Source organism: Rhipicephalus microplus, unplaced genomic scaffold (assembly GCF_043290135.1).
Source record: "Rhipicephalus microplus isolate Deutch F79 unplaced genomic scaffold, USDA_Rmic scaffold_177, whole genome shotgun sequence".
Classification (NCBI taxonomy): Eukaryota; Metazoa; Arthropoda; class Arachnida; order Ixodida; family Ixodidae; genus Rhipicephalus; species Rhipicephalus microplus.
Window position 1 is genome coordinate 258,223 of NW_027464748.1, and position 14,558 is coordinate 272,780.

Sequence of the window (14,558 nt, forward strand, 5' to 3'; positions counted from 1 at the left end):
CTATTGCTGTTTTTCTTCCATGTAATACCTGCAGGCCCACCTTATCCGCATTATTTTCAGTAAGACGTGCTGTTTCGTAAAACATTACAAATACTTCTAGTGTTCCACTTCGCCGAAATCTCAAGAAATTGTTTTCAAACTTCCAGGTAATTTAGCTTTTGGAATACTACTCCGCAACGGCTGCACAAAAGGTCTCACAAAATCAAGCTGAATTGAAGCGTTAGAGCGATAACACTGCCCTACCACTTAAGTAATTTTAACGTCTATAAAAAAAATAATAACGCCAGGCTTGTGCGGGACGCGCAGCACAGGCGCAGCAAAAGCTGGACGAGTGACTTTTCTATGGCTTTAAATAAAACGTTTTGCGGAAACTATTACAAGTACACTTGCACAGTACCCACTACGCTATAAATCATCATAATTTTCATGAATTACGGAAGCGTGTAATATTACATTAGTATTCGTCTAAACTTCAGAAAAGCATGGTGAAAACATAATGCCTGTAAGGCATTGTGCTCCCGACGCTTTTATAACACATGGAAAAAATGGTGTGTAGCCTGCATGGGGTCAGTTTACGAAGGAGTTTCCACCACACGTGTGGCTCTGCGTTAGATTCTGTAAACTCCTATCCGCGATCCGCGACATGTATAAATGCCCCGCTCCCACGTCGTTTAAAGTGGGAAGAGGATGTGTTACACGTGATATGAGGCTGAAATATGGGGGTTCAAATCTTAGTGTATCCTGCGGTGGCGGCGCCGGCGGCGCCACCGCAGGATATACCAAGATACACTAAGCAGGCAGGATACAGCAGAATACACCAGGATATACTAAGCAGACTACACCAGGATACACCAAGCAATGCCCCCTGCGCCACCACCACTGTGGCGCTGGTGGCGGACAACTACGGCTCAAAAATGGATGTTTGTTGTCATCTCATATGAGCTTTCGCTGGTATGTTCAATATTGCACTGGCGCAAAGCTGGATCCACCAACCTAGCTAGTGTTCAACCTAGACAAAAATAGTGTGTAATGCCAAGCTTTTGCTATAGATGTTAAGCGTTTTCTAAGCACGGCTAAACTACGTAGTGCTAAGCACGGCCTAACGAGTCAAGTGACTGCCCGTGACAGGGTGTGATTTCAGTCACGTGACTATAGATGCTAAGTAGCTCATGGCAAACACATGTTTTGGGACTGTGTTTCGGTTGTATATGGCGCGAACATGTCTAGTGACTAGCCGAAATTCCACGACGTTGTGTGATTTTACGCCCGTGACTAAAATTTACGCGATTTTTGTCCCGCGACTAAATGCTGAGCTACGTTAGGGGATTTTTAGTGATGCAAGTAGTAGTTATACCTGATGTTGCGTAATCCTAGTCACGTGGTCACTTGCGTGTTGTGTTGTGATTTTAGTTGCGTGGTTTTTATTGTCGTTACTAGTTTTTATGTGAGGTTACGGGATTTCAATCACTTCACTAGATGTTATATGAGGTTAAGTGATATTTAGCCGTGCAACTAGTTACTATGTGACGTTACGGAATTCCTGTCACGCATCTAGTTATTACGAGACGTTACGTGATGTTTAGTCACGTGACATACTTGCCCATCGTAGTGATTTTGTTCCACGCCAGATAAATCGTGTTGTAGAGTTGAATGTAGTACAGTTGAAGAGAATGAAGAGCACGTGTAACAGTTCGTCACGATAATGATTCCTGTTCGCACTCGCCGGTACAACAAAAAGCTTTAAACGAGTACTGACAGGACTTCTATATCGAGGGAATGTTGTTCTAAAGAACAACTCGGGTTTCAAAAAATCTATAAACAGTACTGGGGTGCTCGAGAATGCATCGCATGCAATCAAAATTCCGCAACCTTAAAAAGACATTTTCGGTTTCGATATCGAGAGGGGGGCCTCTTTGTGACGTGTCATGGCAGTGTGACGTCAAGGGCGAGATCCACTCGCGACGTGCTAGCGGCTCATCTGACATCTGATCGCAGTACGCATGCACAGTGATGAGTGCATCGCTTCCAACAATTCGGACTGCAATTTCTTTGGTTTAGGCTTCATGAATGACGCAAAGTTTGCAGACTCAGTGGAAGTGTGTTGACTCGTCCGGATACTGTTCATTGGGGTGCAGCTTACTTGCTGATGCGGAGCGGAGATAACTCTGCAGTCAAAGAAAATATTTTATACGTGTTGGCTGACTCCGGGGTGTGGAGAGCGTTAACACTGCATACTACGGAAACAAAAAATGTCTCTTTGGCGACATCTCAAAATCATATCAGTAAACTTTGAAACAGCTCATCTCTTATAGTTTGATGAGAATGTAAGTCTTATCACGAAGAACCTAAAGCCCACTCTGCCATGGATGGACGACCCGTAACCTCCATATATTATACTTGCATTTAGAAGGGCGTTTAGTTTAGTTATGATGGAGATTATCTGAAAGTGACCCGTTTATTACCGGCTATAAAAAACACGCTACCAGTTTATACTGGTCTTTTGACATTTTCTATCGTTCCCTCCCCCCAAACTGTCATCTTAATCTTCTTTTCCTTCTTCCCAACTCTTCTTTCGTTTTCATATTCGTAGGTATTTCACCACCACCATCCCCAGGAGTCCAGCGTGTACAGCTCCTTCGCCACGACCCCGCCAACATAACGTCCACACCTACAAAATAATGGCACTACGCATCCAAAATGAAGAAAGAAAAAAAAATCTCCGTATCCAGAGCTGTTCTGTTTCGCACCCGTCCTCCACCTTGTCGAAGGGCATGGCACGACGCAGCGCGCCACGGACATTTTCACGGTAAGTGCGGTGGAAAACTTAAATTGCTCCTTGCCGTGACGCAAGTACCTCGTCTTCGGTCCCATCACGATCTCCCCACCTCTCTGTTCTTTATTTGGTTCTTTTTTTTTCTATCCTCACTGATTCTTGCTTCTTTTTAAACCGGGGCCACGCTGCGAGATCTGCAGCACGTTTTGCTATCCCGTCTCCCGAGTGCGCAGTAATAGAGGCAGCTGACGCTGGAAGCCACGGTGAGTTTTCTGGTCGTATGGAGGTTTGTAAAAAAAGAAACGCAGCCGCGTGTGCCATCACGCTCTGACACCTACTCGCAACACCCAGGCCTCCGTATGTGAGGGGGCTCGAGGGGGATGAGACAGTCGGAGGGGCGCACGGTTGGCACGAATCGCGTTGCGCAGCTCTGCGGTGCCAGCACCGGCTGCGATGGCGCGAGATCTGAGGGAGAGCGCAATAGGCATTTAGAAAGAACAAGGCCGGGGTGCGAGAAAGCGGTGAAGTGTCCTAATGATAGTCGTATACTGGGGGCCAGAAACAACGCTCACGATTGATCGAGGTTGAATAAAATGCTCGTGCTCGCAGAGATAGCACGGACGTTACACCTTTGTACAATAAAGCGTGCGCTGTAGTGTAAATTCGGCAGGATTGGGGGGGGGGGGGTGAGCGAGCGCGAAGTACTGTTACACGTGTGCCCTTTGCGGTGAACTAAACGTAAAGGAGCGGGAAGGACGAAAGGGTGGTTCAGGCTGCACTCTAAGATAATAATAGGTCAGTTGGATCAACTGAAGGCCCTAGGCCTGAAGAGGCGTGAGAAGCGAGCCGCAGATGACTGATGGGAGGCGTCAGCGGAGAATCGCTAACGTAGCACGCTGTCGACAACCACCGTATTGAAATTTATGTCTGGACGTCGGCTATCCTAAGAGAAACTCAAAAGTGCACGCTTCAATATCGCCAGCAGTCGGCATAGTGCGTGTGACAGGGTTTAGGCACCGTCTTAGCCGTTGATACTAACGCAGTTTATAGTTTCCCTGTCTTGGATTCATCTGGACCTCACTAGAAACTGGAGACAGGACGTAGTACTCAGTGGATGCAAACCTAACAGATTAGCGTCCCCAACTCAGGCACGCAGCCAGGTTTCCTTTTTGAGAAGGGAGGATGGGTTGATACCTAATTGTTCGAAAGAAAGTCTTTTCATGACAAATACAAAGAAAGCTGTCTGGGAATATGTGAGGAGCCTAACTATTATATGGAAACTGGAACAATGAGGAATGCAGCACAAGAAGCGAGTTAATCAGCGATGGAGAGCAAATTTTGACACTGCAGTAAAGCTAGTGCGTGTGCACCAGAAAGAATGTTTTCGTATCAAATATTCTCGACCAAGAAGGCCAATACAAAGTCAGTGAAGAGTGAACGAGTGACAAAAAGAGAAAAAAAACGATATGCTGGAAAAATGAAAAGAATGGGTCGTTCTCTTACGCGAGTGCGACAAAAAAAAAATATGTATCAGATGCTTCCTCTGCCGAAATTCTCTCACCCTGACTTAACAACAGGCCTGCTAAAAAAAACGGGAGCCATTCTATGGCTGAAATTTTCAAACGAAAAATGCACACACTCGGCCAAACAATTTTGTTGAAGAACAAAAAACTTCAACATCGATGCTTTCCTGACACATAAAAGGCATTATTTTAGCAAGCAATTTTGAAGAATGGCATTGCCATTCGTTTTACCATATAGCAAATGCCAATGCAAGAAAAAAACGAACATGCAACCTGGTTGAAAACAGCAGTTTGCACTAGGATTTTCATGCGTCCCGGTTTCTCCATAAGCCCCGTGATAACTTCGTCAACATTGGCTTCTATCCTGGGAATTAACATTAGAGCCAGATAATGAAACCGTTCCTCAGCCGGCCGGTTTTTCAAATGCGTTTTTCACTCTTCTTAGTGTCGAGAAGCTGCGTTCTGCCGCAGCTGTACTGACTGGTAGCATTGCCAATATCTTTAGATGTATGTGAATTTTCGGGAAGAGGGCTGTATTGTATTCCGGCAAAGGGTCCTTCGTAAAGTGGGGGAAATTCGTCTTCTTGCATGACTTGTAGATTATTTCTCCAGATTTCGCATTGACCATATAGTGTAAGGATGTATACTGTGGTCGTGTCTCTCAGGTGAAAATCGAAGGCCACCTACACAGAGTCAAATTTTCATTTGGAGGCGTGCTTTGGGAACAACACAACTTGTAAACTTTGCAGTGTTTTGCGGTGGTTTGTAAAGCATCTTTTGAGGGAAGCTTTCAGGTCATCTATGTAAAGAATGAACAAGGCTCGCCTGTAGTAATCTTCCACAGAACTATAATCGTAGTTTGCCCGACATCTTTGTGTTGCTATTACCCGTGCGATCTCGCACTGCACTCCGAACTCCACCGCTGTCTTGACATAGAGAAAATATTTTGTGACGTTTCACCCACCTTGTTTCACAATATCGGCGCAGCCGGTCAAATGAATTTGTAGACGCTTCTTGATGTTTGTTTTGTTTTCAGGGCTGTTATCTTTTTTGTTGACATCCGAAAGGAAGTGCACACTTAACTAATTTTTAAAGACCCGTCGAATGTCTTTGACAGCTGATGTGTCACTCAAACAAATGTTCAGGGAGTGCGACGAGCAAAGCGGGCGTACGGAAGCATTGGGAGTCGCTCCGGATGAGCACCTGCACCCCTTGTGGTCAACAACACTGTTCCCTCCCATTTCACCTTGTCGGGACTCTCATCCTCGCCACCAGGTTCTTGAGCCATTCACTTAGTGCGAGTGGCGGACACCGCTTGCGTCAGGGCTGTCCAACGGCTAGCTTATAAGTGGAAACGCTGTTGTGCACTACTCTTCTTCCTCTTCTTTTCTATCTTCATGTTATGTACATGAACCTCCGTCTGCCCTGTAAGAGTACATTTCCTAGCTACAAAAAAAAAAAAATGGGTCCGGTGACATGGGCCAGCTACCAGTCGAGACCGGCCGGACCCTGTCCCAGCAGACCAGAGGCAGTGGCGGGATCCTCCTAAACCCCGAGCCCCAACACCGCGCAAGATCGGTAGAACTCGAGAAATCGAAGTGGCACCGTCTGATTCCACAGTCGAATCAATGAGATATTGTGGCGCCCTTTCCCCACAGTTTTCGCTGTGCTACGCATACAGAAATCATGTAGAAGCTTCCCTGGCTTCCCGGCCCGGGCCCAAGCACGCGGTGGCGGAGGTACGGAGGGTCAGTCAGTGAGGCGTCAGTTAGTGAAGTCTGCTGCTCAGGAGATAGCGCACTTCGCTCGACCAGAGGAGACTTGTTTGGTGAGATAGTGTGCTCAGTCCGACTGTTGAAAAGTATCAATAGATGACGCCGTGTGAGCAGTAACAAGTCTTGAAGAGGGTCGCCGAAGAGACATGCGACCACCTCCTACTGCGAAGGAGAACGAACCGTCAGTGCTACTGTCTAGGTGAAATGAACCATCAAGCCCGTGATTATGATAGGAGCTACTTGCAGATCAGCGTAAAATGGCCCAGATATCAATGAGGTAGAGCTCGCGATGACCATCTGATTTGTTTTGAATACAATTGTCGCGTCTAAATCACTGCTTGTTCTTTCTGAAGTCAACGATTGCCGCATTGCTGTTTCTGTGGATAATAAATACAGAACGTTCTAGCGAAGTGCCCTTGCACGGCAGTCGAACCGAATCAACACATGCTTCGGCTACTATAACTTTCGTCGTTTATACCATGCAGTCTAAACATGGTCGAGTGCATCCAACGAGCACCGATAAGACAGAACGAGAGCTTGAAAGCAATAGAATCAATGCATCAAATTACACAATGCTGGAGCAGCTCGTTTGTCCCGATGCATGGCGGCGATCAATTGCTTCCGTCGCTCGTTCTCATAAGGCCTTGCGGTGAATTAGTGATACCGTGTTGCGGGCGAATTTTCGTAGGTGTTGAGCATCCCACCCCAGAGCAATTCATTAGACATTCCTAGAAGTTTCAGCCACCACATATACGAAGAACTTTGCCATTTTATAACTGAAACGGTAACGTGAACAACGCGGTACCACACGTACAACGACGTCTTCTGCTTACTTTCCCGAGAGCGACGAGCAAATTTGCCAACTATGGCGCTTTCGTCGGCGCGCACTAGACGAATAATCGGAGACTCGCGTAAACACTCATTCAGCAAGTAGGTGTCCCAACGGTAAACGGTGCAAATTCCTTACACTGTTTCATCTTCCTGCCAAGCGGGCGCCTGCCCGATGACAGATACAGTGGACAAAGGGTAGTGGGGTTCGCGTAGGTGCAAGTGTGGTCGGACGGGTTAAGGGTTCACCGAAGCCGTCGCAATCCGTACTTCCCTTCCCTTTTTCCAAGCTGTCCGTGTATAAAGTGCATTTAGCCGTCTCCGCACGGGGGTGGTGTTTGACAATATGTAGAGAGCATGTGTTCGTAGCCTTGGGAGTCATTCGGGTGTCTTCTTTCCTACACGGGCAATGGTATCGCTGACACCTCAGACATATGAGTGATTGGTGTTTCTGTCGGGGGGTTGATTCACGGGCCGGACACTGATTTTCTTGGGGAGCGTTGCCGTGCTTTCAGAACAAAGGTTCTTTGGTAGCTGTTCTTGGTTAGTAACCTAAACAGCGTTTGCTTTTCATTTGTTTTAATGCGCATGCCGCTACTTGTGCTTGAGCCTCTGTACTCTGGCGTTCTTGGCCGACTAGGCGAATTTGAAAAACAGGGAAGTCACTGGTCCCCCCTGCTTAAGTGCCTGCCCCAACTTGTCGCCAACGGTGAAGGATGGCCCCCTAATTGAACGAGCTGAAGTCCAAAGGATGCAGGAGCGTCAATGCGAGCCGACTGTTAGTTTTCTTGGGCAATAAGATGCTTGTGAGGAAGCGAAGACAAACAGAAAAATAGTGAATGGAGCGACAAAATTAACAATATTACTTCGATAACAAGAAGAACACTTCAATTGAACATATCGATGTGGTCCGTTTCCTGCAGGGATTAGCTAAAGCTTGTAATGCATCACCCGAAATGTTCAGAGGTTCGTGAATCGAGCAATACCAGCGAGCACACTTGCATAGAACATCCGGCAAGCTTTGTCTTCAGTACGTTCCTCGATGCACCCTTCTCAGCATGTCCGATGGCAGGAGAGGTGCACGAACAGTGCTCACCCTTTCCAGCTTAAACCAGGGAGTGTGTACCAACACCGTCTCGCCTTAATTTGCATAACAAACCAGGTGAATGACAGGCACGCGCAAATGTACTCCCTCGTGCACGAATGTATAGTCGGGTACGCGCCCGCGATTTCGTAGTATCGTGCGTCCACGTGGGCCACGAATTCGCCGAACCGTAAGAAAGAGACGAGACGCAGTGCTCAGGCAAACATTACGGCTAATCGTGATTGGAATAAGAAAATCGGCAAGGCGAAATGAATAGAGGCGAGACCGAAACAATGGACCCACGTGCTGCGCTTCGCCGCCTCTTTGGTCTTAGACAAAAGAGTCTACGGTGTTTGTAAAGCGGTGCTGGTCTTTATTGCCTGCTTGCAAGCAGACTTCGTTGGATTGAGTCTATGACGTCGTATTGTATCGACACGACACACACTGCAGTGGGATCTCCGCTGCCTGGCAGAGTTTGGTCTTGAGCAAATAAGCCGAAGGCGTAGTGAAGTATCTTCGTCAGGATGGCTTCTATTAATCTGCGAGCACTTATGCCTTCCTAGACACTTTTTTGTCCAAGGCTGTGTGTTTAGCGATCCTCTTTGGAGTTTGCATGAAAGCCAAGTACTGTTTTTGCTTGATTCGGAACAATAGCAGTGGCAGAAAAATAGTATAGCCTTCTACCATTGTCGGTGCTGAAAACTACAAACTATGCATATATAGATTGATATGTGGAGTTTAACGTCCTACAATTACCATATGATTATGACAGACACCGTAGTGGAGGGCTCCGGAAATTTCGACCACCTGGGGTTCTTTAATGTGCACCCAAATCTGAGCACACGGGCCTACAACATTTCCGCCTCAATCGAAAATGCAGCCACCACATCCGGGATTCATTCCCGCGACCTTGGGGTTAGCAGCCGATTACTTCAGCCACTAGACCAACGCAGTGGAGCTATGCATATATAGGAAGAAAATAAAAACTTGTCTTACGAAGCGTCATTACCTTCTTCCTGGAGCTTGCCAAAGGGTTTCTGGTTGTAGTACGAAACAAAGCGTGCAACTTACGTTGTCATTTTGCTCTCAGTTGTTTAAAAATATTTGATTAAGCAATAGTCTAGCGAAGTCTAGCGTGTTAAAACAGTAGGCAGTTTGCAAATAGGTTTAAACTACAAATAGAGTTACTGCGCAGCGAACAACTACCCCAAAAACAGCGCTGCATCCCTGCCATTTCGGTGAAGAGTTTGGTGAAAATAAGGTAACGGCACAGAATAATCTAAAGTTGAATTAGTCGGAACACTTGCACGATTGTTCCAGCACTTAAACCACATAGACGTAAAAGGTCGCGGGAATGAATCCCGGATGTGGTGGCTGCATTTTCGATGGAGGCGGAAATGTTGTAGGCCCGTGTGCTCAGATTTGGGTGCACATTAAAGAACCCCAGGTGGTCGAATTTTCCGGAGCCCTCCACTACGGTGTCTGTCATAATGTTCGTGCTCTCTTCTTTACGCCTGCGTGTTTTTAGTGCTGCATCAGTCATGCTAAATAACAGTGCACGGAAGTGGGGCATCTTGTGGATTCGGTGCATCCAGCTTTTATTCCTTCGATAGCGCTCAAATGTAGATAAGCAATCGAGAAAAGCTGCAAACTCACATAAAAAGCAATTTTAGTGTTCTGAATGCAGAAGCAACGTCTTAATCTGTGTACTTTCGTAATTAAAAGCTGTGGTTTTTATGTCAAGATAAATCCTATCGCGCGGGTGTACTTTCTATTTTTTTCTTCCTGCTCCTCAGACCACGACAGCGAGTAGGTCGTACCGAAGCTTCGACTTTCATTTGCGTGCCGCAAAACGACAGCCTCTAAACTACCGCGGCTTGGTCTGCACTTCATACAACCCGACATGTATAACCTCCAGCTACATTTCCCCTCCTTATTGTCCAGCACTTACGTCAATTTCAGCGCGCACAAATTTCGTCGCACGTGAAATAAGATTGACTTTAGGTAACGCAAGTATTTAAATGTGCAGCTTTTAGGCGCTGATTCCTACGTGAGTGGCGTCTTCATTGTCAGCTGGCGTCGGCGTAATCGTTGGGACGGACGAGGACGAAAGAGAGCAGACGATGATGAAAGATAGCGGACGCAAATAGAGAGAAAGCGAGCTAGAGCTTCAAAGAAAGGAAAAGACGCAACTTCTGCAACCCTAATTCGGAGCACGGCTCAGCGTCTGTAGGGGGGGGGGGGGCAATAAAGATGTGAAGAAGACAGAAGAGAAATGGCGTTTGTGACCAAAGACGTGGCGGGTGGCTTCTATAGCCAGTTGTCTAGTCCAGTGTCCTCAAAGAAGCGAAGAACCGCCTTGAAGACCTTGGTGTGGTGCCGTGCAGGAAAGAGAAGGTCCCTCTGTATAGCCGTGGGCAGACCGTGGCGACGGAGTGCGGCGAGCAAGACGCAGTGTTGTGTGCGAAGCGCTGGGCAAGCACACTACAGGTGGTCGATGGTTGCATCTGCCCCACACGCAGCGCACGCAGGGGACGAAGCTCTGCCAAGCCGATGACGCCGGGCTGCAAGCCAGGAGCAACCGATGCGTGAGTGAAGTAGCAGGGACCTCTCCCTCCTGGTGAAACCCCGGTGAGGCAGCCGGATTGTTGGTTTCATCCTTGCTACACGATAGTCAGGGTGGCAGCTTAGCAACAGCCTCCTCAATGTGAACCTCGAAAAGTCTGAGGCGACCACGGTACGGCACACAGGGATGGCGGAGTGATATGCTTCTTTCGCCAGGGCGACAACTAGCCTGCTCGTTTCTCTGGATTCCCACATGAGATGGGACCCAGTGCAGAGAAACATCAACGCCACTGGCAAGGAGGGCATGCAGTTTGGTGTCGAGCACCTGTGTTGCGAAGCCTTCCCGTTCCGGCTCTGCCAAGGCCAGCAACGCAGCTCTTGGTCGCACGCGACCGCCACGGGGCACGTTGGAGAGTTTGCTGCCAGGAGGTCAACTGCCATGTGGAGACCGGCCGTCTCTGCAGCGGTAGAGCAGGCCGCAAAAAGCAGATGGCAAGAGGCCATCCAAACAAGTGCTGGCATAACGCAGGAAGCTGTGGCCGAGCCTTTGTCTGAGAAGACGGAGCCATCCGTGTACACAATAAGCCTTCCAGCCAGCTCTTCCTCTATCTTGGAGGCAGGTGCCCGCTTGAGTGCGCAAATGGGTGAGCCACGCTTGGAGAGCCCTACCAGACCAGCGTTGATAGCCAGTGTTTTTTTTTTGTCGGCGGGGGAACATCGCTGGAGGCACCAGTCCCACAGCTGCTTGATAGATCTGCAGCGGCTCGCCCATCCGAGATACTGGTCTACTTTGCAGCCGGGCAAGCAGGGGGCGCCCATCAGGTGCATGGTCTAGCCGGTAAATGTGTAGAAGCCCACGTTACTTTAGGAGCAGGGAGAGAGGCCAGACACCCGCCTCTGCCATGGTGGCTGCGACTTGAGAGGACCGCGGCAGGCCAAGGACACAACGAACGAAGCCCCTATGCAATAACTCGAGGCGCTCGAAGAGCCGCCGAGGAATGGCTACCACAGGAAATGCGTACAGCAGCCGTGATGTTGCTGCTGCTGTGTAAAGGCGTAGAGCCAGGGTGGTGAGCAGCCACGGTCACTGAGGAAGATGCCCTTCACTGCCTTCTGGGTTCTCTTCACCATGCACATCACTTCCTTGACAGCGGGGGCCCAGGACAGCCGGTGGTCGATGCGAAGCCCGAGATAGATCACCGCACTCTCTCACGGTATTGTGGTGCCTACGATGGCTAGACGGGCCACTCTGCTGCGTGTTCTTGGTCTGGGGTACACGAGAAGTGCCTTCATTTTAGCCGGAGAGACAGCCAGACCTGTAGATGTGACATGGTCGACTACAGCATTCAGTGCAATCTGCAGGCAAGACCGGACAGTATGCAGATTCCTGGTAAGGCCCCAGTTACACAAGGCGACGTCGTCATTGTATATGGGAGATTGTTGTGGGTAGCGCTGGCCGGAAGGAATGACAGCTGGCAGGCGTGCCAATGCGATGTTGAATAAGAAGGGGCTCAGTACAGAACCCTGTGGCACCCCTGTCGATACAGGTTGTGGAGAGCTGAGCCCGTGGCCGACTCTCACGGGGAAAAGGAAAAATCGGCCCGACAGAAAGCCCTGCACAAAGCACAGCATGCGGCCGTGCACGCCCAGGGCTGCTAGTGCCTGCATGACTGTCCTGTGTCGAAGGTCATCAAAAGTGGACACAAAGCCTGTAGATACCACAAGCCACTAACTTCACTCTTTTTCCTTTATCACGCACTCTGGCCACTCGGTTGGAGCCCATGCGCGCGCATGACTGGCACGTGCACTGCGGCTGGCTTCGCTTGTCGTAACGAAGCTATCTGCGTTTCGTTTGGTTCATGACGTCAAGAATGCACAGTGAGGTGTGCGTAGCACTCGAGTACTGAAAGCTTGTGAAGCAGTGTATAACCAATGTTATATGGCTATAACTGTAAGTATCAAAAACTGCAAAGACAGTTGGCGTTGCCCTAACACGAAACTGTGCATAGAATTCACATTGTAGTATCGTAATCATCCATGAATCTTTTTAATTATGTTGCTACTCAATGCGACTCTGTCTATATGCACTCACAACATTGTGGCTTCATTCCAAAGCGTATTGGGCACCGCAGGATATTTTTTGAGAGGCGACTAAGTCACTTTCCAGTTCTCCGAACTCTTCGGCTGTGGTTGAGTCGCAAGACAAGTTTCTATAGCGATGCCGCCCCGTGAAACAGCGCCAGTAGCTTAATGCGAGAATGAATCTTGACGCCCCACTGGGTCCTGCAACCCAGTCTCTCAGTCTTTACTCCTACAAAAAAATCTTCCTCCCTCAACCCATCTTTTTCATTTTTGCTCCTCCTCCACCTTCTTTTCCTCACATAATTTCGAAGCGCGGATTTCGCCTTCTTAGAGCAAGGCCCTGTTCGTAATCCCCTCTTTCTCTCTCTCTATCCAAGTGAATATAATCCTCACGCCTTCATTAATTACTGGAATAAATGGATGCCATCCCTCGCTGCGGGCCTGCCTGCCATTCTTGTCCCCGCCGTGCCATGACGTCATTAAGACTGGCACCACGACTGTTTCGCTGCACGGCAGCAGTGCTACGTGATGCAGCCCCGCAGCCCGACTTAATAGCGTACAGGGGAATCCCCAACCTACCCCCTCCCCTTCACCTTCACGCACTCTTCATGGCAGCGACTTCGTTGTCGAGGCCCTGGTTAATTATATGGTTTTTGGTGGTGTCTATCGCAAGTGCTAGGGGTTTGCCGCCGTGGTCTTTAAATTGCCCAGGAAGGACTTATGATTCTTTCCCTCTCTCGAGCGATGAAGTCCTCTGTGTAGACATTGGATATGAACGCACTTTGTCAAAAGCGTCTATCGGATGTTGCGGTTTGGCTGGCAGTGCTACTGAATATTCATCGCCTTAGAGCCAGAGCGGCACCGGCTTTATGGTTCCGAGTCGGATTACGTTTAGGTAGAATTAATTGCGGTCGTAAATGAGAACGACATGCAGCCACCGGTCAGACGTGTATATATATATATATATATATATATATATATATATATATATGTGTGTGTGTGTGTGTGTGTGTGTGTGTGTGTGTGCACCAGACATAAGCATGCACACACGCACTGCTGCAGAGATTCATTCTTGCCAGTTATAATGAGTGAAACATTTACATTTACAAGCCTGATGACCCTTAGAAGATTTGTTTCTCTTAATTACATGCCCATACCTTTGCAGTGAATTGCTGGATACTTTATATGTGAGAGTTCAGAAAATTGCGCCTTTATTCTAGTTGAATGTGGCCGCTTTTATTATGTTGGTGTGGAGTCCTGAAAGAATGTGTTGAATGGTGAAGGTGGATTATGCATGCGCAGAAGGGAACGGACACCACTTGACCAGGTCCCTTCTTTTTAACTGCTATGCTGCCATGCTGCAGCCGCAGTGCTATGCTACTGCTACGCTCTTGTTAATTAATGATAAACCATTACTAACAGTCACAACTGTCTGTTTTGGAAAAAAAAGAATGTATATAGGAGCCTAGCTGCATTACTTTTATTTATTCATTTTATTTTTACATTCTGCAGCCCTGTGAAAAGAGTAGTACGAGTGGGATTATTAAGGGCAAAAAAGGTAGTAACATACCAAAATATACGAAACAAGCAACTACAAGAATGATTTGCAACAACAGAGGAATTCGGCTTTCGTTATACTTACTAATGATTTCCGACAAGAATAGCTGCAAAACACTACATTGTGTTTTTACAAACATTGATGGGGCCATGCAACTGTTTACAGAGTAATCATTGCATAGTCTCACTAAAGGTGCATGATGCTTCTCCAATCACGTGCCTAAAAAAATGTATAGAATTCATGGATTACAAGCAGTGTTAGAAAGAGTTAGTGCATGCATCAAAGGCTTTGTTTCTTGTCTCTTACCAGCCAGTGCGCTGAAAGTTGCGCAGGGAGGGGCGTCAGAATGGGTGAAAAAAAAATACCGCCT

The 14,558-nt window shown here is 47.9% G+C and overlaps 1 protein-coding gene across 3 annotated transcripts in view; it reads left to right on the forward strand.

Annotated features, from left to right (window-relative positions):
• The window catches only part of LOC142791603 (uncharacterized), a 219,889-nt gene that overhangs the window by 170,509 nt on the left and 34,822 nt on the right, over positions 1 to 14,558 (forward strand). For all 3 annotated transcript variants that reach the window (XR_012890333.1, XM_075885515.1, XM_075885516.1), the window contains one exon: positions 2,591 to 2,806. Coding sequence is in view for 2 of the 3 variants with exons in the window: in XM_075885515.1 (XP_075741630.1) it covers positions 2,591 to 2,806 (216 nt within the window). In the remaining variant the exon portion in view is untranslated. The remainder of the gene's footprint in view (positions 1 to 2,590; positions 2,807 to 14,558) is intronic.